At 41.7% G+C, this 25,933-nt stretch overlaps 1 protein-coding gene across 1 annotated transcript in view; it reads left to right on the forward strand.

Moving 5' to 3' along the window:
* The window catches only part of tafa5l (TAFA chemokine like family member 5, like), a 66,632-nt gene that overhangs the window by 14,485 nt on the left and 26,214 nt on the right, over positions 1-25,933 (forward strand). Inside the window, exon 3 of the mRNA XM_064921833.1 lies at positions 1,418-1,545. Coding sequence (XP_064777905.1) covers positions 1,418-1,545 — 128 coding nt within the window. The remainder of the gene's footprint in view (positions 1-1,417; positions 1,546-25,933) is intronic.

Raw genomic sequence — 25,933 nt, forward strand, 5'->3', positions numbered from 1 at the left:
CAAACCATTTATGCAACATTTAAGATCCCCAAGAAAACAGTGACCTCCATCATTCTTAAATGGAAGAAGTTTAGAACCACCAAGACTCTTCCCAGAGCTGGCCGCCTGGCCAAACTGAGCAATCGGGGGAGAAGGGCCTTGTTCAGGGAGGAACCAAGAACCCGATGGTCACTCTGAGTTCCTCTATGGAGATGGGAGACTCTTCCAGAAGGACAACCATTTCTGCAGCATTCCACCAATCAGGCCATTATGGTATAATGACCAGACGCAAGCCACTCATGGGTAAACGCATATGACAGCCCACTTGGAGTTTGCCAAAAGGCACCTAAAGACTCTCAGACCATGAGAAACAAGATTCTCTCGTCTGATGAAATCAAGATTGAACTCCTTGGCCTGAATGCCAAGCATCACGTCTGGAGGAAACCTGGCATCATCCCTACGTGAAGCATGGTGGTGGTAGCATCATGCTGGGGGGGTGTTTTTCAGCGGCAGGGACTGGGAGACTAGTCAGGATCGAGCGAAAGATGAACTGCACAAAGTACAGAGAGATCCTTGCTGAAAACCTGCTCAGGACCTCAGACTGGAGGGAAGGTTCACCTTCCAACAGGACAACGACCCTAAGCACACAGCTAAGACAACGCAAGAGTGGCTTAGGGACAAGTCTCTGAATGTCCTTGAGTGGCCCAGTCAGAGCCCTGACTTGAACCCGATCAAACATCTCTGAGAGACCTGAAAATAGATGTGCAGTGACGCTCCCCATCCAACCTGACAGAGCTTGAGAGGATCTGCAGATAATAATGGAACAAACTCTCCAAATACAGGTGTGCCAAGCTTGTAGTGTCATACCCAAGAAGACTCAAGGCTCAAATCGCTGCCACAGGTGCTTCAACAAAGTACTGAGTAAAGGGTCTGAATACTTCAACTTTTTTATTTGTTATAAATTTGCCAAAAAATGTAAACTGTTTTTGCTTTTCATTATGAGGTATTGTGTGTAGATCGATGAGGAAAATGTAATACATTTTAGAATAAGGCTGTTGCTTAACAAAATGTGGAAAAAGTCAAGGGCTCTGAAAATGTTCAGAGTGCACTGTATCTATCTATCTCTCACTCTCTTTCTCTCTCTCATTGAAGACCATTTTGGTATGGCTTGTCATTGGTTGTTGAAACATAGTCCGTGACAAAGCACTAGCATCTACCGATTAGCATAGTGAGCTAATATACAGTGAACTGTATATCTGTATAGCACGTTTGACAGTGTCACTACCCATCAAGCCATTTGTCTTCAAATGCACTTGAAATAAAGTGTGGCTTTAAAAGGTTGATGGCAGTAGCTAATTGATCCTAGGTTCTAACTCTCTTTCCCCCCCCCCCTTCTCTCTTTCTCTCTCTTTCTCTTCCCTTCTCTTTGTCCCCTCAGCGCGCATCGTGAGGGGCAGACAGTGGTGTGAGATGGCGCCCTGCTTGGAGGGGGAGGTGTGTGGCCTCCTCTTCAACCGCTCTGGCTGGACCTGTACCAAAGGCAGTGGCCGTATCAAGACAGTCACGGTAAGATGTAGCCTCACAGAGTCATGTATGGAATCATATTGAAACATACAACTGCCATTAGCTTTGGAACAGGGATTGAGAGAGGGGGCATTTATAAGCTTTTTTAATTGTGCTGTCAACATCCTTTGTAAATGTCTAGTAAGTATGATACACCAGGTGAGAGAGTTTGTGTTTGTGCCTGCTTGCATGCCTGCCTGCCTGCCTGCTTGCTTGCATGCCTGTGTACATGGAGAGATCCAGTGCTGTCCTCATTGTCAGCTACGTAGGGTGAAAGGTCATCCAGTGACTGCATCATGTCCGCTAGGTTTCAGTGTGTGTATTATTGTCTGTCTGGGAGGTGCAGGCAGCTGCTACACATTTCAATCTCATCGCTACATCATCTGGGTTTGACAGTTTGCTGTTTGTCATTGGCTGAAAATGCAGATTATACATACAGTATGTTTTGTCCATTAGCTGTTGAAGGACCCGATTTGTGAAGGTAATATTATTGTGTATTGATAATGATGCCTTGGATGAAGAGCAGAGCCACTGACTGACAGACCACAATACGGAGGAAGAATGCTCAAGATGGATGCAAATGAGAAATACACGTAACGAGGGCTGAACAGACTAGGATGGAGAGGGACGAGAAAGCTAGGCAGAGAGCAGGAGTGACACAGGCTACAGTTGGACATGCAGCCAAGCAAAGTGTGTGTGTGTGGCAGGTGGGCGTGTCGGCTGTCACATACACTCCCCCCTGCACCTGCAACCCTTTCTAAATGTATTCAATGCACAAGTTATTATTGGACAAGCTCTTTGTGTGTATTGTATAATATTTGAGGACACTAATTAGAATAATGCTAACTATACATATTTTAGACTTTTATTATTACTGTAAGTAGTGTTATTTCATTTAATGGAGAATATAAGAATAGATGCTGGTGGAAATGTGTTTTGGGATGTCGTAAGGGCTAGAGGAAGTTGCAGTCATGCATTTTGGATGAAATTGCTAGCACTCTACAAACGAAACAGCACACACAGGATGACCCAATGGGTCATAGAGACTTGCATCACATTTAGCACATTTTTGTTCTTTGGTCAACCGTTCCCTCTCCCTCATGTTGTTAGCCAGCACTAAATGCTTGTCGACACTAAGGACCCATTTCCCGGAACCTGAACTAATAAGCACTCTCAATGAAGATTATCCATTCAGCTTGTTTTTTCGTAAAGCGGTAGACTTCATTCGGGTCCAGGAAACTAGCCATATTTTGACAAGCCGATGCATTAAAAAGTGTTGCTGTTGAATCTTGGACTTTGATTAATCTGATTAATCTGACCAACTAAAATAGGTCGAACCATTTCGTAAAACATGGTTTAATGGTGGTGACTACGTAAACCAGCATGCCTTGTTTCTTAATGCCCAAAGTTGCTTTCATATCCCCTGCTCAGAATTGGAGCAGACAGACTTCAGACGAGCTCAAAGGCAAAAGCCCCTGGATTTCCCTTTGGATTTCATACAGGCTGTTGTTGATACTCTGGTACGTTGATTGTAAATGTATTGATTTCCTCTTCAGTTGTATACGGAGTAACTAATCATTATCTGTAAATATATGCTTGAATCAGCACATGGAGAGGAGAGGAATAGTGTGTGGAAAGAGAAATAAAAGTAGAAGTATGGATAGATGGAAGAAACAAATGTAGAAAGAAAGATTACAAAGAATGAAAGAATGACTGTTGAAATCATTTCAATATGATTCCGCTATTGTTCCCTCTTCTCATTGACATTACAATGGCCTTTTAAGTTTTGGCTCCATTTTAAGAGCCAGTGCTGTGGATTTCATGACTTCATCCACAGTAACTGATGTGTCCCTGGGCACCGCCCCCTGTAATAATAAATAAAGTGACTTCTCTGGTGCTGCCACACTCTATAAATTCATACATTTGTTCCTTTTCTTTTCTCCTCGGCGTATGTTTACCCCTCTTGTTCCTGTCAGAGACCCTCTCTGAACACACTCTTTTCCCTTGTCACTTAAAGCACTTTCAGTCCGTTTCCCATTTCAACTTCTGTCATTGCCTACTCTTTGAACTGTCATTTTTGTTTTAATCAGCTCCGTTTTCCTCTGCAGACTGTCTGCTGTAAAAGTAGCAGACCTGGGATATATTGTGTACTGTTGAGGCATATCATCTAGGTAGAATGTCGATGGATGCTCTCGAAAATGGGGTTTGTTCATTTCTATCTGCAATGGTCTGGATTGTGTTGAGTAGGAAAGGATTGCTCACCTCGAACTGGACAAAGATTTTTGCTTTCACAAGTCGGACTTGAAGGTCTAAATCCCTGTCATTCGCATGAAGAAGAGATGCCGATAGAGGGGACGTAATAATTTGTCGGCGAGTGGGTAACCCGCCTCTACCATCCGTCTTATTGGTCAACGTGCAATCAATGAGCTGTATGCCGCCATAAGCAAACAAGAAAATGCTCATCCAGAGGCGGTGCTCCTTGTGGCCAGGGACTTTAATGCAGGGACACTTAAATCCCTTTTACCTAATTTCTGCCAGCATGTCACATGTGCAACCAGAGGGGAAAAAAACTCTAGACCACCTTTACTTCTACTACACCAGATCCAACGCTCGTCGGTTGTGGCTGGGCCTGCAAACTATTACAGACAACAAAGGGAAGCCCAGCCGCGAGCTGCCCAGTGGCACGAGCCTTCCAGACAAGCTAACTTACTTATGCACGCTTTGAGGCAAGCAACACTGAAGCATGCATGAGAGTGCCAGCTATTCCGGACGACTGTTTGATTACGCTCTCCATAGCCGATGTGCGTAAAACCTTTAAACAGGTCAACATTCACAAGGCTGCAGGTCCAGACGGATTACCAGGATGTGTACTCAGAGCATGCGAGGACCAACTGGCAAGTGTCTTCACTGACATTTTCAAACTCCTTGACCGAGTGTGTAATACCTACATGTTTCAAACAGACCACCATAGTCCCTGTGCCCAAGAACACCAAGGTAACCTGCCTAAAGGACTACTGACCCGTACTCACATCTGTAGCCATGAAGAGCTTTGAAAGGTTGGTCTTGGCTCACATCAACACCATCATCCCTGAAACCCTAGACCCACTCCAATTCACATACCGCCCCAACAGATCAATAGATGACACAATCTCTAGTGCACTCCACACTGCCCTTTCTCACCTGGACAAAAGGAACACATATGTGTGAATGCTATTCATTGACCAAAGTTCAGCGTTCAACACCATAGTGCCCTCAAAGCTCATCAATAAGCTAAGGACCCTGGGACTAAACACCTTCTTCTGCAACTGGATCCTGGACTTCCTGAAAGGCCGCCCCCAGGTGGTAAGGGTAGGCAACAACACATCTGTCACGCTGATTCTCAACATCGGGGCCCCTCAGGGGTGCGTGCTTAGTCCCCTCTGTTCACCCATGACTGCATCGCCAAGCACAACTCCAACACCATCATTACGTTTGCTGACAACGATGAGACATCAGAGACCTGGCAGTGTGGTGCCAGGACAACAACCTCTCCCTCAACGTGACCAAGACAAAGGAGATGTGGCATGGGTCCTTAGATCCTCAAAAGGTTTTACAGCTGCACCATCGAGAGCATCCTGACTGGTTGCATCATCGCCTGGTATGATAACTGCTCGGCCTCCGACCGCCAGGCGCTACACAGGGTATGGCATCCGGCCAAGTACATCACTGGGGCAAAGCTTCCTGCCATCCAGGACCTCTATATCAGGCAGTGTCAGAGGAAGGCCCTAAAAATTGGCTAAGACCCCAGCCACCATAGTCATAGACTGTTCTCTCTGCTACTGCATGGCAAGTGGTACCAGAGCGCCAAGTCTTGGACCAAAAAATAGATGATCAAATGACTAGACAGACTATTTGCATTAACTCCCCTCTTTTACACTGCTGCTACTCGCTGTTTATTATCGATGCATAGTCACTTTACCCCTATCTACATGTACATATTACCTCAATTAACTTGACTAACCTGTACCCCCGCGCATTGACTCGGTACCGGTACCCCTGTATATAGCCTCGTTATTGTTATTTTATTGTTACTCTTTTATTTTTTCTACTTTAGTTTATTTAGTCAATATTTCCTGAACCACCAATAAAAAAAAAACTGCGTTAATGGTTAAGGGCTCGTTAGAAAGCATTTCACGGTTGTATTCGGCGCATTGTATTCGGTGACAAATAAAATTTGATTTGACTACACATCATTTAGTCACAGTTGGTACCCCCAATAGTATGTCCAGTGGCATGATCATTCTAGGTTATGACGATACATATTCAGTCTCCATTGCTATCAGTGGTGTAAAGTACTTAAATAGAAAATACTTTGAAGTACTACATAAGTCATCTTTTTGTGTATCTTTACTTTACACCCCTTTACTATTTATATTTTTGACAACTTTTACTTCACTACATTCCTAAAGAAAATAACGTTCTTTTTACTCCATACTTTTTCCCTCACACCCATACGTACTCGTGACATTTTGAATGCTTAGCAGGACAGGAAAATGGTCAAATTCACACACCTATCAAGAAAACATTCGTGGTCATCTCTACTGCCTCTGATCTGCCCGACTCTGTAAACACAAATGCTTTATTTGTGAATGGCGTCTGAGTGTTGGAGTGTGCCCCTATCCATAAGTTAAAAACAAGAAAATTGTGCCATCTGGTTTGCTTAATATAAGGAATTTGTAACGAATTATACTTTTACTTTTGATACTTAAGTATACTTAAGCAATTACATTTACTTTTGATACTTAAGTATATTTAAAACCAAATACTTTTAATCAAGTAGTATTTTACTGGGTGACTTTTACTTGTGTCATTTTCTATTAACGTATCTTTACTTTTACTCAACTGAGAATTTTTTCCCAACACTGATCGCTATGCATACACTCCCCTATGTATTTATTTGGACAGTGAAGCTAAAACGTTTAATTGATATATTCCAGAATTTTGGATGTGAGATCAAATGTGCGTGCGGGCGTGCGTGCATTTTCCACGACTTGGTCTGATAGCATGCTCTCTGGCATGTTGTGTATTTGGGGGCTGAATAATAGTAGCTGTACTGGTTGTTAGTTGCTCAGAGCTAGATGAGTCTTTAAATGAATAATCCAACACGCTGAAGGCCACCCTGGGACGCTAGCACATCACTGTGCAGTGCAGTCCACTTTTGATGCGGGAGGAGGGGGGAGTTGGTGAAGGAATAGGGTTTTTTAGTCATCGCTGTGATGGCAAAGTGCCTGCAGTGTCTACAATGGCTGGGGGAACTATGAGGGTGAGAATGGTGTCCTCGTCTGAACTGCCGCTAGTGTTAATCAGTGGTGATTTTAGCATGTACTGTACATCTTGGTGGGACAAACTGAACCAAAAAATGTATGCATGCCAGCAAAGCCACGACATAACACTAACAACACTATAACGGTGACAAACGGTGCCCATAAACTGTTAGGGCCGACATAAAGCTGTTCCAACAGCAAGGATTTATTTTCAGCACCGTGGAGTGAATCCTTACCACTGCTACACCTGGAAATCAGCAGAGCCTTGTCTGGCAGCATAATAGATCATTCAGCCTCATTTACTGCCATTTACAAATAAAACATCGCTGATGTGGCTGATATGCTGAAATAAATATGGTTTCTACTGACTCCTTGTGGATTTGTGGAACTCGATAAGAATAATGCCGAATGACCGCATGAGTTATGACTTTTTGTACCATACACAAACATTATTTTGTTTTATGTTCAGTAAGTTCATAATGTTTGTTTGTTGTATCATTAACACTTAGCTGTAAGTATAAGCAAGTGCACGCAAACGATCTGCAACGAGGTAGGCCTATACATTCAGCACTTTCAAAATGGACACCGACAGAAAATGGACACCGACAAAATATCCCCTCCTCGTGGTTACAGACCCAACAACATTATATAGTATCCCCTCCTCATGGTTACAGACCCAACAACATTATATAGTATCCCCTCCTCGTGGTTACAGACCCAACAACATTATATAGTATCCCCTCCTCGTGGTTACAGACCCAACAACATGATATAGTATCCCTCCTCATGGTTACAGACCCAACAACATTATATAGTATCCCCTCCTTGTGGTTACAGACCCAACAACATTATATAGTATCCCCTCCTCATGGTTACAGACCCAACAACATTATATAGTATCCCCTCCTCATGGTTACAGACCCAACAACATTATATAGTATCCCTCCTCATGGTTACAGACCCAACAACATTATATAGTATCCCTCCTCATGGTTACAGACCCAACAACATTATATAGTATCCCCTCCTCATGGTTCCAGACACAAAAACATTATATAGTATCCCCTCCTTGTGGTTACAGACCCAACAACATTATATAGTATCCCCTCCTCATGGTTACAGACCCAACAACATTATATAGTATCCCTCCTCATGGTTACAGACCCAACAACATTATATAGTATCCCCTCCTCATGGTTCCAGACACAAAAACATTATATAGTATCCCTCCTTGTGGTTACAGACCCAACAACATTATATAGTATCCCCTCCTCATGGTTACAGACCCAACAACATTATATAGTATCCCTCCTCATGGTTACAGACCCAACAACATTATATAGTATCCCCTCCTCATGGTTACAGACCCAACAACATTATATAGTATCCCCTCCTCATGGTTCCAGACACAAAAACATTATATTGTATCCCCTCCTTGTGGTTACAGACCCAACAACATGATATAGTATCCCCTCCTCATGGTTACAGACCCAACAACATTATATAGTATCCCCTCCTCATGGTTACAGACCCAACAACATTATATAGTATCCCCTCCTCATGGTTACAGACCCAACAACATTATATAGTATCCCTCCTCATGGTTACAGACCCAACAATATTATATAGTATCCCTCCTCATGGTTACAGACCCAACAACATGATATAGTATCCCTCCTCATGGTTACAGACCCAACAACATTATATAGTATCCCTCCTCATGGTTACAGACCCAACAACATGATATAGTATCCCTCCTCATGGTTACAGACCCAACAACATTATATATTATCCCCTCCTCATGGTTACAGACCCAACAACATGATATAGTATCCCTCCTCATGGTTACAGACCCAACAACATGATATAGTATCCCTCCTCATGGTTACAGACCCAACAACATTATATAGTTTCTCCTCCTCATGGTTACAGACCCAACAACATGATATAGTATCCCCTCCTCACAATTACAGACCCAACAACATGATATAGTATCCCTTCCTCATGGTTACAGACCCAACAACATTATATATTATCCCCTCCTCATGGTTACAGACCCAACAACATGATATAGTATCCCTCCTCACAATTACAGACCCAACAACATGATATAGTATCCCCTCCTCATGGTTACAGACCCAACAACATGATATAGTATCCCTCCTCATGGTTACAGACCCAACAACATTATATAGTTTCTCCTCCTCATGGTTACAGACCCAACAACATGATATAGTATCCCCTCCTCACAATTACAGACCCAACAACATGATATAGTATCCCTTCCTCATGGTTACAGACCCAACAACATTATATATTATCCCCTCCTCATGGTTACAGACCCAACAACATGATATAGTATCCCTCCTCACAATTACAGACCCAACAACATGATATAGTATCCCCTCCTCATGGTTACAGACCCAACAACATTATATATTATCCCCTCCTCACAATTACAGACCCAACAACATGATATAGTATCCCTCCTCATGGTTACAGACCCAACAACATTATATAGTATCCCCTCCTCATGGTTACAGACCCAACAACATTATATATTATCCCCTCCTCACAATTACAGACCCAACAACATGATATAGTATCCCCTCCTCATGGTTACAGACCCAACAACATGATATAGTATCCCTCCTCATGGTTACAGACCCAACAACATTATATATTATCCCCTCCTCATGGTTACAGACCCAACAACATTATATAGTATCCCTCCTTGTGGTTACAGACCCAACAATATTATATAGTATCCCCTCCTCATGGTTACAGACCCAACAACATTATATAGTATCCCTCCTCATGGTTACAGACCCAACAACATTATATGGTATCCCCTCCTCATGGTTACAGACCCAACAACATTATATAGTATCCCCTCCTCGTGGTTACAGACCCAACAACATTATATAGTATCCCTCCTCATGGTTACAGACCCAACAACATTATATAGTATCCCTCCTCATGGTTACAGACCCAACAACATTATATAGTATCCCTCCTCGTGGTTACAGACCCAACAACATTATATAGTATCCCTACTTGTGGTTAGAGACCAAACAATATTATATAGTATCCCTCCTCATGGTTACAGACCCAACAATATTATATAGTATCCCTCCTCATGGTTACAGACCCAACAACATTATATATTATCCCCTCCTCATGGTTACAGACCCAACAACATTATATAGTATCCCTCCTCATGGTTACAGACCCAACAACATTATATAGTATCCCTCCTCATGGTTACAGACCCAACAACATTATATAGTATCCCCTCCTCATGGTTACAGACCCAACAACATTATATAGTATCCCTCCTCATGGTTACAGACCTAACAACATTATATAGTATCCCTCATGGTTACAGACCCAACAACATGATATAGTATCCCCTCCTCATGGTTCCAGACACAAAAACATTATATAGTATCCCCTCCTTGTGGTTACAGTCCCAACAACATGATATAGTATACCCTCCTCATGGTTACAGACCCAACAACATTATATAGTATCCCCTCCTCATGGTTACAGACCCAACAACATTATATAGTATCCCCTCCTCATGGTTACAGACCCAACAACATTATATAGTATCCCCTCCTCATGGTTACAGACCCAACAACATTATATAGTATCCCTCCTCATGGTTACAGACCCAACAACATGATATAGTATCCCTCCTCATGGTTACAGACCCAACAACATTATATAGTATCCCTCCTCATGGTTACAGACCCAACAACATGATATAGTATCCCCTCCTCCTGGTTACAGACCCAACAACATTATATATTATCCCCTCCTCATGGTTACAGACCCAACAACATGATATAGTATCCCCTCCTCACAATTACAGACCCAACAACATGATATAGTATCCCCTCCTCATGGTTACAGACCCAACAACATTATATATTATCCCCTCCTCACAATTACAGACCCAACAACATTATATAGTATCCCTCCTTGTGGTTACAGACCCAACAACATGATATAGTATCCCTCCTCACAATTACAGACCCAACAACATGATATAGTATCCCCTCCTCATGGTTACAGACCCAACAACATGATATAGTATCCCTCCTCATGGTTACAGACCCAACAACATTATATAGTTTCTCCTCCTCATGGTTACAGACCCAACAACATTATATAGTATCCCTCCTCATGGTTACAGACCCAACAACATTATATAGTATCCCTCCTCATGGTTACAGACCCAACAACATGATATAGTATCCCCTCCTCCTGGTTACAGACCCAACAACATTATATATTATCCCCTCCTCATGGTTACAGACCCAACAACATGATATAGTATCCCCTCCTCACAATTACAGACCCAACAACATGATATAGTATCCCCTCCTCATGGTTACAGACCCAACAACATTATATATTATCCCCTCCTCACAATTACAGACCCAACAACATTATATAGTATCCCTCCTTGTGGTTACAGACCCAACAACATGATATAGTATCCCTCCTCACAATTACAGACCCAACAACATGATATAGTATCCCCTCCTCATGGTTACAGACCCAACAACATGATATAGTATCCCTCCTCATGGTTACAGACCCAACAACATTATATAGTTTCTCCTCCTCATGGTTACAGACCCAACAACATTATATAGTATCCCTCCTCATGGTTACAGACCCAACAACATGATATAGTATCCCTCCTCATGGTTACAGACCCAACAACATTATATATTATCCCCTCCTCATGGTTACAGACCCAACAACATGATATAGTATCCCTCCTCATGGTTACAGACCCAACAACATGATATAGTATCCCTCCTCATGGTTACAGACCCAACAACATTATATAGTTTCTCCTCCTCATGGTTACAGACCCAACAACATGATATAGTATCCCCTCCTCACAATTACAGACCCAACAACATGATATAGTATCCCTTCCTCATGGTTACAGACCCAACAACATTATATATTATCCCCTCCTCATGGTTACAGACCCAACAACATGATATAGTATCCCTCCTCACAATTACAGACCCAACAACATGATATAGTATCCCCTCCTCATGGTTACAGACCCAACAACATGATATAGTATCCCTCCTCATGGTTACAGACCCAACAACATTATATAGTTTCTCCTCCTCATGGTTACAGACCCAACAACATGATATAGTATCCCCTCCTCACAATTACAGACCCAACAACATGATATAGTATCCCTTCCTCATGGTTACAGACCCAACAACATTATATATTATCCCCTCCTCATGGTTACAGACCCAACAACATGATATAGTATCCCTCCTCACAATTACAGACCCAACAACATGATATAGTATCCCCTCCTCATGGTTACAGACCCAACAACATTATATATTATCCCCTCCTCACAATTACAGACCCAACAACATGATATAGTATCCCCTCCTCATGGTTACAGACCCAACAACATTATATAGTATCCCCTCCTCATGGTTACAGACCCAACAACATTATATATTATCCCCTCCTCACAATTACAGACCCAACAACATGATATAGTATCCCCTCCTCATGGTTACAGACCCAACAACATGATATAGTATCCCCTCCTCATGGTTACAGACCCAACAACATTATATATTATCCCCTCCTCATGGTTACAGACCCAACAACATTATATAGTATCCCTCCTTGTGGTTACAGACCCAACAATATTATATAGTATCCCCTCCTCATGGTTACAGACCCAACAACATTATATAGTATCCCTCCTCATGGTTACAGACCCAACAACATTATATGGTATCCCCTCCTCATGGTTACAGACCCAACAACATTATATAGTATCCCCTCCTCGTGGTTACAGACCCAACAACATTATATAGTATCCCTCCTCATGGTTACAGACCCAACAACATTATATAGTATCCCTCCTCATGGTTACAGACCCAACAACATTATATAGTATCCCTCCTCGTGGTTACAGACCCAACAACATTATATAGTATCCCTACTTGTGGTTAGAGACCAAACAATATTATATAGTATCCCTCCTCATGGTTACAGACCCAACAATATTATATAGTATCCCTCCTCATGGTTACAGACCCAACAACATTATATTTTATCCCCTCCTCATGGTTACAGACCCAACAAATTTATATATTATCCCTCCTCATGGTTACAGACCCAACAACATTATATAGTATCCCTCCTCATGGTTACAGACCCAACAACATTATATAGTATCCCCTCCTCATGGTTACAGACCCAACAACATTATATAGTATCCCTCCTCATGGTTACAGACCTAACAACATTATATAGTATCCCTCATGGTTACAGACCCAACAACATGATATAGTATCCCCTCCTCATGGTTCCAGACACAAAAACATTATATAGTATCCCCTCCTTGTGGTTACAGTCCCAACAACATGATATAGTATACCCTCCTCATGGTTACAGACCCAACAACATTATATAGTATCCCCTCCTCATGGTTACAGACCCAACAACATTATATAGTATCCCCTCCTCATGGTTACAGACCCAACAACATTATATAGTATCCCCTCCTCATGGTTACAGACCCAACAACATTATATAGTATCCCTCCTCATGGTTACAGACCCAACAACATGATATAGTATCCCTCCTCATGGTTACAGACCCAACAACATTATATAGTATCCCTCCTCATGGTTACAGACCCAACAACATGATATAGTATCCCCTCCTCCTGGTTACAGACCCAACAACATTATATATTATCCCCTCCTCATGGTTACAGACCCAACAACATGATATAGTATCCCCTCCTCACAATTACAGACCCAACAACATGATATAGTATCCCCTCCTCATGGTTACAGACCCAACAACATTATATATTATCCCCTCCTCACAATTACAGACCCAACAACATTATATAGTATCCCTCCTTGTGGTTACAGACCCAACAATATTATATAGTATCCCTCCTCATGGTTACAGACCCAACAACATTATATAGTATCCCCTCCTCATGGTTACAGACCCAACAACATTATATAGTATCCCCTCCTCATGGTTACAGACCCAACAACATTATATAGTATCCCTCCTCATGGTTACAGACCCAACAACATTATATAGTATCCCCTCCTCGTGGTTATAGACCCAACAGCATTATATAGTATCCCCTCCTCGTGGTTACAGACCCAACAACATTATATAGTATCACCCGGTCATGGTTACAGACCCAACAACATTATATAGTATCCCCTCCTCATGGTTACAGACCCAACAACATTATATAGTATCCCCTCCTCATGGTTACAGACCCAACAACATTATATAGTATCCCTCCTCATGGTTACAGACCCAACAATATTATATAGTATCCCTCCTCATGGTTACAGACCCAACAACATGATATAGTATCCCTCCTCATGGTTACAGACCCAACAACATTATATAGTATCCCCTCCTCCTGGTTACAGACCCAACAACATTATATATTATCCCCTCCTCATGGTTACAGACCCAACAACATGATATAGTATCCCCTCCTCACAATTACAGACCCAACAACATGATATAGTATCCCCTCCTCATGGTTACAGACCCAACAACATTATATATTATCCCCTCCTCACAATTACAGACCCAACAACATTATATAGTATCCCTCCTTGTGGTTACAGACCCAACAATATTATTTAGTATCCCTCCTCATGGTTACAGACCCAACAACATTATATAGTATCCCTCCTCATGGTTACAGACCCAACAACATTATATAGTATCCCCTCCTCGTGGTTACAGACCCAACAACATTATATAGTATCACCCGGTCGTGGTTACAGACCCAACAACATTATATAGTATCCCCTCCTCGTGGTTACAGACCCAACAACATTATATAGTATCCCTACTTGTGGTTAGAGACCAAACAATATTATATAGTATCCCTCCTCATGGTTACAGACCCAACAACATTATATAGTATCCCTCCTCATGGTTACAGACCCAACAACATTATATAGTATCCCCTCCTCATGGTTACAGACCCAACAACATTATATAGTATCCCCTCCTCGTGGTTACAGACCCAACAACATTATATAGTATCCCCTCCTCATGGTTACAGACCCAAAAACATTATATAGTATCCCCTCCTCATGGTTACAGACCCAACAACATTATATAGTATCCCCTCCTCATGGTTACAGACCCAACAACATTATATAGTATCCCTCCTCATGGTTACAGACCCAACAACATTATATAGTATCCCCTCCTCATGGTTACAGACCCAACAACATTATATAGTATCCCCTCCTCATGGTTCCAGACACAAAAACATTATATAGTATCCCCTCCTTGTGGTTACAGACCCAACAACATGATATAGTATCCCCTCCTCATGGTTACAGACCCAACAACATTATATAGTATCCCCTCCTCATGGTTACAGACCCAACAACATTATATAGTATCCCCTCCTCATGGTTACAGACCCAACAACATTATATAGTATCCCTCCTCATGGTTACAGACCCAACAACATGATATAGTATCCCTCCTCATGGTTACAGACCCAACAACATTATATAGTATCCCTCCTCATGGTTACAGATCCAACAACATTATATAGTATCCCCTCCTCATGGTTACAGACCCAACAACATTATATAGTATCCCTCCTCATGGTTACAGACCCAACAACATGATATAGTATCCCTCCTCATGGTTACAGACCCAACAACATTATATAGTATCCCTCCTCATGGTTACAGATCCAACAACATTATATAGTATCCCTCCTCATGGTTACAGACCCAACAACATTATATAGTATCCCTCCTCATGGTTACAGACCCAACAACATTATATAGTATCCCCTCCTCATAGTTACAGACCCAACAACATTATATAGTATCCCTCCTCATGGTTACAGACCCAACAACATTATATAGTATCCCCTCCTCGTGGTTACAGACCCAACAACATTATATAGTATCCCCTCCTCATGGTTACAGACCCAACAACATTATATAGTATCCCCTCATGGTTACAGACCCAACAACATCATATATTATCCCCTCCTCATGGTTACAGACCCAACAACATTATATAGTATCCCTCCTCATGGTTACAGACCCAACAACATTATATAGTATCCCCTCATGGTTACAGATCCAACAACATGATATAGTTTCTCCTCCTCACAATTACAGACCCAACAACATGATATAGTATCCCCTCCTCATGGTTACAGACCCAACAACATGATATAGTATCCCCTCCTCACAATTACAGAACCAACAACATGATATAGTATCCCCTCCTCATGGTTACAGACCCAACAACATGATATAGTATCCCCTCCTCACAATTACAGACCCAACAACATGATATAGTATCCCCTCCTCATGGTTACAGACCCAACAACATTATATATTATCCCCTCCTCATGGTTACAGACCCAACAACATGATATAGTATCCCCTCCTTGTGGTTACAGACCCAACAACATGATATAGTATCCCCTCCTCATGGTTACAGACCCAACAACATTATATAGTATCCCCTCCTCATGGTTACAGACCCAACAACATTATATAGTATCCCTCCTCATGGTTACAGACCCAACAACATGATATAGTATCCCTCCTCATGGTTACAGACCCAACAACATTATATAGTATCCCTCCTCATGGTTACAGACCCAACAACATGATATAGTATCCCCTCCTCGTGGTTACAGACCCAACAACATTATATATTATCCCCTCCTCATGGTTACAGACCCAACAACATGATATAGTATCCCCTCCTCGTGGTTACAGACCCAACAACATTATATAGTATCCCTCCTCATGGTTACAGACCCAACAACATTATATAGTATCCCCTCCTCATGGTTACAGACCCAACAACATTATATAGTATCCCCTCCTCACATTACAGACCCAACAACATGATATAGTATCCCCTCCTCATGGTTACAGACCCAACAACATTATATATTATCCCCTCCTCATGGTTACAGACCCAACAACATGATATAGTATCCCCTCCTCGTGGTTACAGACCCAACAACATTATATAGTATCCCTCCTCATGGTTACAGACCCAACAACATTATATAGTATCCCCTCCTCATGGTTACAGACCCAACAACATTATATAGTATCCCCTCCTCGTGGTTACAGACCCAACAACATTATATAGTATCCCCTCCTTGTGGTTACAGACCCAAAAACATGATATAGTATCCCCTCCTCGTGGTTACAGACCCAACAACATTATATAGTTTCCCCTCCTCGTGGTTACAGACCCAACAACATTATATAGTATCCCTCCTCGTGGTTACAGACCCAACAACATTATATAGTATCCCTCCTCGTGGTTACAGACCCAACAACATTATATAGTATCCCCTCCTCGTGGTTACAGACCCAACAACATTATATAGTATCCCTCCTCATGGTTACAGACCCAACAACATTATATAGTATCCCCTCCTCATAGTTACAAACCCAACAACATTATATAGTATCCCCTCCTCGTGGTTACAGACCCAACAACATTATATAGTATCCCCTCCTCGTGGTTACAGACCCAACAACATTATATAGAATCCCTCCTTGTGGTTACAGACCCAACAATATTATATAGTATCCCTCCTCATGGTTACAGACCCAACAACATTATATAGTATCCCTCCTCATGGTTACAGACCCAACAACATTATATGGTATCCCCTCCTCGTGGTTACAGACCCAACAACATTATATAGTATCCCCTCCTCGTGGTTACAGACCCAACAACATTATATAGTATCACCCGGTCGTGGTTACAGACCCAACAACATTATATAGTATCCCTCCTCATGGTTACAGACCCAACAACATTATATATTATCCCCTCCTCATGGTTACAGACCCAACAACATTATATAGTATCCCTCCTCATGGTTACAGTCCCAACAACATTATATAGTATCCCTCCTCATGGTTACAGACCCAACAACATTATATAGTATCCCCTCCTCATGGTTACAGACCCAACAACATTATATAGTATCCCCTCCTTGTGGTCACAGACCCAACAACATTATATAGTATCCCCTCCTCATGGTTACAGACCCAACAACATTATATAGTATCCCCTCCTCATGGTTCCAGACACAAAAACATTATATTGTATCCCCTCCTTGTGGTTACAGACCCAACAACATGATATAGTATCCCCTCCTCGTGGTTACAGACCCAACAACATTATATAGTATCCCTCCTCATGGTTACAGACCCAACAACATTATATAGTTTCTCCTCCTCATGGTTACAGACCCAACAACATGATATAGTATCCCCTCCTCGTGGTTACAGACCCAACAACATTATATAGTATCCCTCCTCATGGTTACAGACCCAACAACATGATATAGTATCCCCTCCTCGTGGTTACAGACCCAACAACATTATATAGTATCCCCTCATCATGGTTACAGACCCAACAACATTATATAGTTTCTCCTCCTCATGGTTACAGACCCAACAACATGATATAGTATCCCCTCCTCGTGGTTACAGTCCCAACAACATTATATAGTATCCCTCCTCATGGTTACAGACCCAACAACATTATATAGTATCCCCTCCTCATGGTTACAGACCCAACAACATTATATAGTATCCCCTCCTTGTGGTCACAGACCCAAAAACATGATATAGTATCCCTCCTCGTGGTTACAGACCCAACAACATTATATAGTATCCCCTCCTCATGGTTACAGACCCAACAACATTATATAGTATCCCCTCCTCATGGTTACAGACCCAACAACATTATATAGTATCCCCTCCTCGTGGTTACAGACCCAACAACATTATATAGTATCCCCTCCTCATGGTTACAGACCCAACAACATTATATAGTTTCTCCTCCTCATGGTTACAGACCCAACAACATGATATAGTATCCCCTCCTCGTGGTTACAGACCCAACAACATTATATAGTATCCCTCCTCATGGTTACAGACCCAACAACATGATATAGTATCCCCTCCTCACAATTACAGACCCAACAACATGATATAGTATCCCCTCCTCATGGTTACAGACCCAACAACATTATATGGTATCCCCTCCTCGTGGTTACAGACCCAACAACATTATATAGTATCCCTACTTGTGGTTAGAGACCAAACAATATTATATAGTATCCCTCCTCATGGTTACAGACCCAACAACATTATATAGTATACCTCCTCATGGTTACAGACCCAACAACATTATATAGTATCCCCTCCTCGTGGTTACAGACCCAACAACATTATGTAGTATCCCCTCCTCGTGGTTACAGACCCAACAACATTATATAGTATCCCCTCCTCGTGGTTACAGACCCAACAACATTATATGGTATCCCCTCCTCGTGGTTACAGACCCAACAACATTATATAGTATCACCCGGTCGTGGTTACAGACCCAACAACATTATATAGTATCCCTCCTCATGGTTACAGACCCAACAACATTATATAGTATCCCTCCTCATGGTTAAAGTCCAAACAACATTATTTAGTATCCCTCCTCATGGTTACAGACCCAACATCATTATATAGTATCCCCTCCTCATGGTTACAGACCCAACAACATTATATAGTATCCCCTCCTCGTGGTTACAGACCCAACAACCTTATATAGTATCCCTCCTCGTGGTTACAGACCCAACAACCTTATATAGTATCCCTCCTCATGGTTACAGACCCAACAACCTTATATAGTATCCCTCCTCGTGGTTACAGACCCAACAACCTTATATAGTATCCCTCCTCATGGTTACAGACCCAACAACATTATATAGTATCCCCTCCTCCTGTTTACAGATTCAACAACATTATATAGTATCCCTCCTCATGGTTACAGACCCAACAACATTATATAGTATCCCTCCTCATGGTTACAGACCCAACAACATTATATAGTATCCCTCCTCATGGTTACAGATTCAACAACATTATATAGTATCCCTCCTCATGGTTACAGATTCAACAACATTATATAGTATCCCTCCTCATGGTTACAGACCCTACAACATTATATAGTATCCCCTCCTCCTGTTTACAGACCCAACAACATTATATAGTATCCCTCCTCATGGTTACAGACCCTACAACATTATATAGTATCCCTCCTCATGGTTACAGACCCAACAACATTATATAGTATCCCTCCTCATGGTTACAGATTCAACAACATTATATAGTATCCCTCCTCATGGTTACAGACCCTACAACATTATATAGTATCCTTCCTCATGGTTACAGACCCAACAACATTATATAGTATCCCTCCTCATGGTTACAGACCCAACAACATTATATAGTATCCCTCCTCATGGTTACAGATCCAACAACATTATATAGTATCCCTCCTCATGGTTACAGTCCCAACAACATTATATAGTATCCCTCCTCATGGTTACAGACCCAACAACATTATATAGTATCCCTCCTCATGGTTACAGACCCAACAACATTATATAGTATCCCTCCTCATGGTTACAGACCCAACAACATTATATAGTATCCCTCCTCATGGTTACAGACCCAACAACATTATATAGTATCCCCTCCTCATGGTTACAGACCCAACAACATTATATAGTATCCCTCCTCATGGTTACAGACCCAACAACATTATATAGTATCCCTCCTCATGGTTACAGACCCAACAACATTATATAGTATCCCTCCTCATGGTTACAGACCCAACAACATTATATAGTATCCCCTCCTCATGGTTACAGACCCAACAACATTATATAGTATCCCCTCCTCATGGTTACAGACCCAACAACATTATATAGTATCCCTTCTCATGGTTACAGACCCAACAACATTATATTGTATCCCCTCCTCGTGGTTACAGACCCAACAACATTATATAGTATCCCCTCCTTGTGGTTACAGACCCAACAACATTATATAGTATCCCCTCCTCGTGGTTACAGACCCAACAACATTATATAGTATCCCTCCTCATGGTTACAGACCCAACAACATTATATAGTATCCCCTCCTCGTGGTTACAGACCCAACAACATTATATAGTATCCCCTCCTCATGGTTACAGACCCAACAACATTATATAGTATCCCTCCTCATGGTTACAGACCCAAAAACATTATATAGTATCCCCTCCTCATGGTTACAGACCCAGCAACATTATATAGTATCCCTCCTCATGGTTACAGACCCAACAACATTATATAGTATCCCCTCCTCATGGTTACAGACCCAACAACATTATATAGTATCCCTCCTCATGGTTACAGACCCAAAAACATTATATAGTATCCCCTCCTCATGGTTACAGACCCAACAACATTATATAGTATCCCTCCTCGTGGTTACAGACCCAACAACATTATATAGTATTCCCTCCTCGTGGTTACAGACCCAACAACATGATATAGTATCCCCTCCTCATAGTTACAGACCCAACAACATTATATAGTATCCCCTCCTCATGGTTACAGACCCAACAACATTATATAGTATCCCTCCTCATGGTTACAGACCCAACAACATTATATAGTATCCCCTCCTCATGGTTACAGACCCAACAACATTATATAGTATCCCTCCTCATGGTTACAGACCCAACAACATTATATAGTATCCCTCCTCATGGTTACAGACCCAACAACATTATATAGTATCCCCTCCTCATAGTTACAGACCCAACAACATTATATAGTATTCCCTCCTCGTGGTTACAGACCCAACAACATTATATAGTATCCCTCCTCATGGTTACAGACCCAAAAACATTATATAGTATCCCCTCCTCATGGTTACAGACCCAACAACATTATATAGTATTCCCTCCTCGGGTTACAGACCCAACAACATTATATAGTATCCCTCCTCATGGTTACAGACCCAACAACATTATATAGTATCCCTCCTCATGGTTACAGACCCAACAACATTATATAGTATCCCCTCCTCATGGTTACAGACCCAACAACATTATATAGTATCCCCTCCTCGTGGTTACAGACCCAACAACATTATATAGTATCCCTCCTCATGGTTACAGACCCAACAACATTATATAGTATCCCCTCCTCATGGTTACAGACCCAACAACATTATATAGTATCCCCTCCTTGTGGTTACAGACCCAACAACATTATATAGTATCCCTCCTCATGGTTACAGACCCAACAACATTATATAGTATCCCCTCCTTGTGGTTACAGACCCAACAACATTATATAGTATCCCCTCCTCGTGGTTACAGACCCAACAACATTATATTGTATCCCCTCCTCATAGTTACAGACCCAACAACATTATATAGTATCCCCTCCTCATGGTTACAGACCCAACAACATTATATAGTATCCCCTCCTCATAGTTACAGACCCAACAACATTATATAGTTTCCCCTCCTCATAGTTACAGACCCAACAACATTATATAGTATCCCCTCCTCGTGGTTACAGACCCAACAACATTGTATAGTATCCCTCCTCATGGTTACAGACCCAACAACATTATATAGTATCCCCTCCTCATAGTTACAGACCCAACAACATTATATAGTATCCCTCCTCATGGTTACAGACCCAACAACATTATATAGTATCCCTCCTCATGGTTACAGACCCAACAACATTATATAGTATCCCCTCCTCATGGTTACAGACCCAACAACATTATATAGTATCCCTCCTCATGGTTACAGACCCAACAACATTGTATTGTATCCCTCCTCGTGGTTACAGACCCTACAACATTATATAGTATCCCTCCTCATGGTTACAGACCCAACAATATTATATAGTATCCCCTCCTCATGGTTACAGACCCAACAACATTATATAGTATCCCTCCTCATGGTTACAGACCCAACAACATTGTATTGTATCCCTCCTCGTGGTTACAGACCCAACAACATTATATAGTATCCCCTCCTTGTCGTTACAGACCCAACAACATTATATAGTATCCCTCCTCATGGTTACAGACCCAACAACATTATATAGTATCCCTCCTTGTGGTTACAGACCCAACAACATTATATAGTATCCCCTCCTCATGGTTACAGACCCAACAACATTATATAGTATCCCCTCCTCGTGGTTACAGACCCAACAACATTATATAGTATCCCTCCTCATGGTTACAGACCCAAAAACATTGTATAGTATCCCCTCCTCATGGTTACAGACCCAACAACATTATATAGTATCCCTCCTCGTGGTTACAGACCCAACAACATTATATAGTGTCCCTCATCGTGGTTACAGACCCAACAACATTATATAGTATCCCCTCCTTGTGGTTACAGACCCAACAACATTATATAGTATCCCCTCCTCATGGTTACAGACCCAACAACATTATATAGTATCCCCTCCTCGTGGTTACAGACCCAACAACATTATATAGTATCCCCTCATGGTTACAGACCCAAAAACATTGTATAGTATCCCCTCCTCATGGTTACAGACCCAACAACATTATATAGTATCCCTCCTCGTGGTTACAGACCCAACAACATTATATAGTGTCCCTCATCGTGGTTACAGACCCAACAACATTATATAGTATCCCCTCCTCGTGGTTACAGACCCAACAACATGATATAGTATCCCCTCCTCATGGTTACAGACCCAACAACATTATATAGTATCCCTCCTCATGGTTACAGACCCAACAACATTATATAGTATCCCTCCTCATGTTTACAGACCCAACACCATTATATAGTATCCCTCCTCATGGTTACAGACCCAACAACATTATATAGTATCCTCCTCATGGTTACAGACCCAACAACATTATATAGTATCCCCTCCTCATGGTTACAGACCCAACAACATTATATAGTATCCCCTCCTCATGGTTACAGACCCAACAACATTATATAGTATCCCTCCTCATGGTTACAGACCCAACAACATTATATTGTATCCCCTCCTCGTGGTTACAGACCCAACAACATTAAAAAGTATCCCCTCCTTGTGGTTACAGACCCAACAACATTATATAGTATCCCCTCCTCGTGGTTACAGACCCAACAACATTATATAGTATCCCTCCTCATGGTTACAGACCCAACAACATTATATAGTATCCCCTCCTCGTGGTTACAGACCCAACAACATTATATAGTATCCCTCCTCATGGTTACAGACCCAAAAACATTGTATAGTATCCCCTCCTCATGGTTACAGACCCAACAACATTATATAGTATCCCTCCTCGTGGTTACAGACCCAACAACATTATATAGTGTCCCTCATCGTGGTTACAGACCCAACAACATTATATAGTATCCCCTCCTCGTGGTTACAGACCCAACAACATGATATAGTATCCCCTCCTCATGGTTACAGACCCAACAACATTATATAGTATCCCTCCTCATGGTTACAGACCCAACAACATTATATAGTATCCCTCCTCATGTTTACAGACCCAACACCATTATATAGTATCCCTCCTCATGGTTACAGACCCAACAACATTATATAGTATCCCTCCTCATGGTTACAGATCCAACAACATTATATAGTATCCCCTCCTCATGGTTACAGTCCCAACAACATTATATAGTATCCCTCCTCATGGTTACAGACCCAACAACATTATATAGTATCCCTCCTCATGGTTACAGACCCAACAACATTATATAGTATCCCTCCTCATGGTTACAGACCCAACAACATTATATAGTATCCCTCCTCATGGTTACAGACCCAACAACATTATATAGTATCCCCTCCTCATGGTTACAGACCCAACAACATTATATAGTATCCCTCCTCATGGTTACAGACCCAACAACATTATATAGTATCCCTCCTCATGGTTACAGACCCAACAACATTATATAGTATCCCTCCTCATGGTTACAGACCCAACAACATTATATAGTATCCCCTCCTCATGGTTACAGACCCAACAACATTATATAGTATCCCTCCTCATGGTTACAGACCCAACAACATTATATAGTATCCCTCCTCATGGTTACAGACCCAACAACATTATATAGTATCCCCTCCTCATGGTTACAGACCCAACAACATTATATAGTATCCCTCCTCATGGTTACAGACCCAACAACATTATATTGTATCCCCTCCTCGTGGTTACAGACCCAACAACATTAAAAAGTATCCCTCCTTGTGGTTACAGACCCAACAACATTATATAGTATCCCCTCCTCGTGGTTACAGACCCAACAACATTATATAGTATCCCTACTCATGGTTACAGACCCAACAACATTATATAGTATCCCCTCCTCGTGGTTACAGACCCAACAACATTATATAGTATCCCCTCCTCATGGTTACAGACCCAACAACATTATATAGTATCCCTCCTCATGGTTACAGACCCAAAAACATTATATAGTATCCCCTCCTCATGGTTACAGACCCAGCAACATTATATAGTATCCCTCCTCATGGTTACAGACCCAACAACATTATATAGTATCCCCTCCTCATGGTTACAGACCCAACAACATTATATAGTATCCCTCCTCATGGTTACAGACCCAACAACATTATATAGTATCCCCTCCTCATGGTTACAGACCCAACAACATTATATAGTATCCCTCCTCATGGTTACAGACCCAACAACATTATATAGTATCCCTCCTCATGGTTACAGACCCAACAACATTATATAGTATCCCCTCCTCATAGTTACAGACCCAACAACATTATATAGTATTCCCTCCTCGTGGTTACAGACCCAACAACATTATATAGTATCCCTCCTCATGGTTACAGACCCAACAACATTATATAGTATCCCTCCTCATGGTTACAGACCCAACAACATTATATAGTATCCCCTCCTCATGGTTACAGACCCAACAACATTATATAGTATCCCCTCCTCGTGGTTACAGACCCAACAACATTATATAGTATCCCTCCTCATGGTTACAGACCCAACAACATTATATAGTATCCCTCCTCATGGTTACAGACCCAACAACATTATATAGTATCCCCTCCTCGTGGTTACAGACCCAACAACATTATA

This window comes from Oncorhynchus masou, chromosome 18, assembly GCF_036934945.1.
Source record: "Oncorhynchus masou masou isolate Uvic2021 chromosome 18, UVic_Omas_1.1, whole genome shotgun sequence".
In the NCBI taxonomy this organism is placed as follows: domain Eukaryota; kingdom Metazoa; phylum Chordata; class Actinopteri; order Salmoniformes; family Salmonidae; genus Oncorhynchus; species Oncorhynchus masou.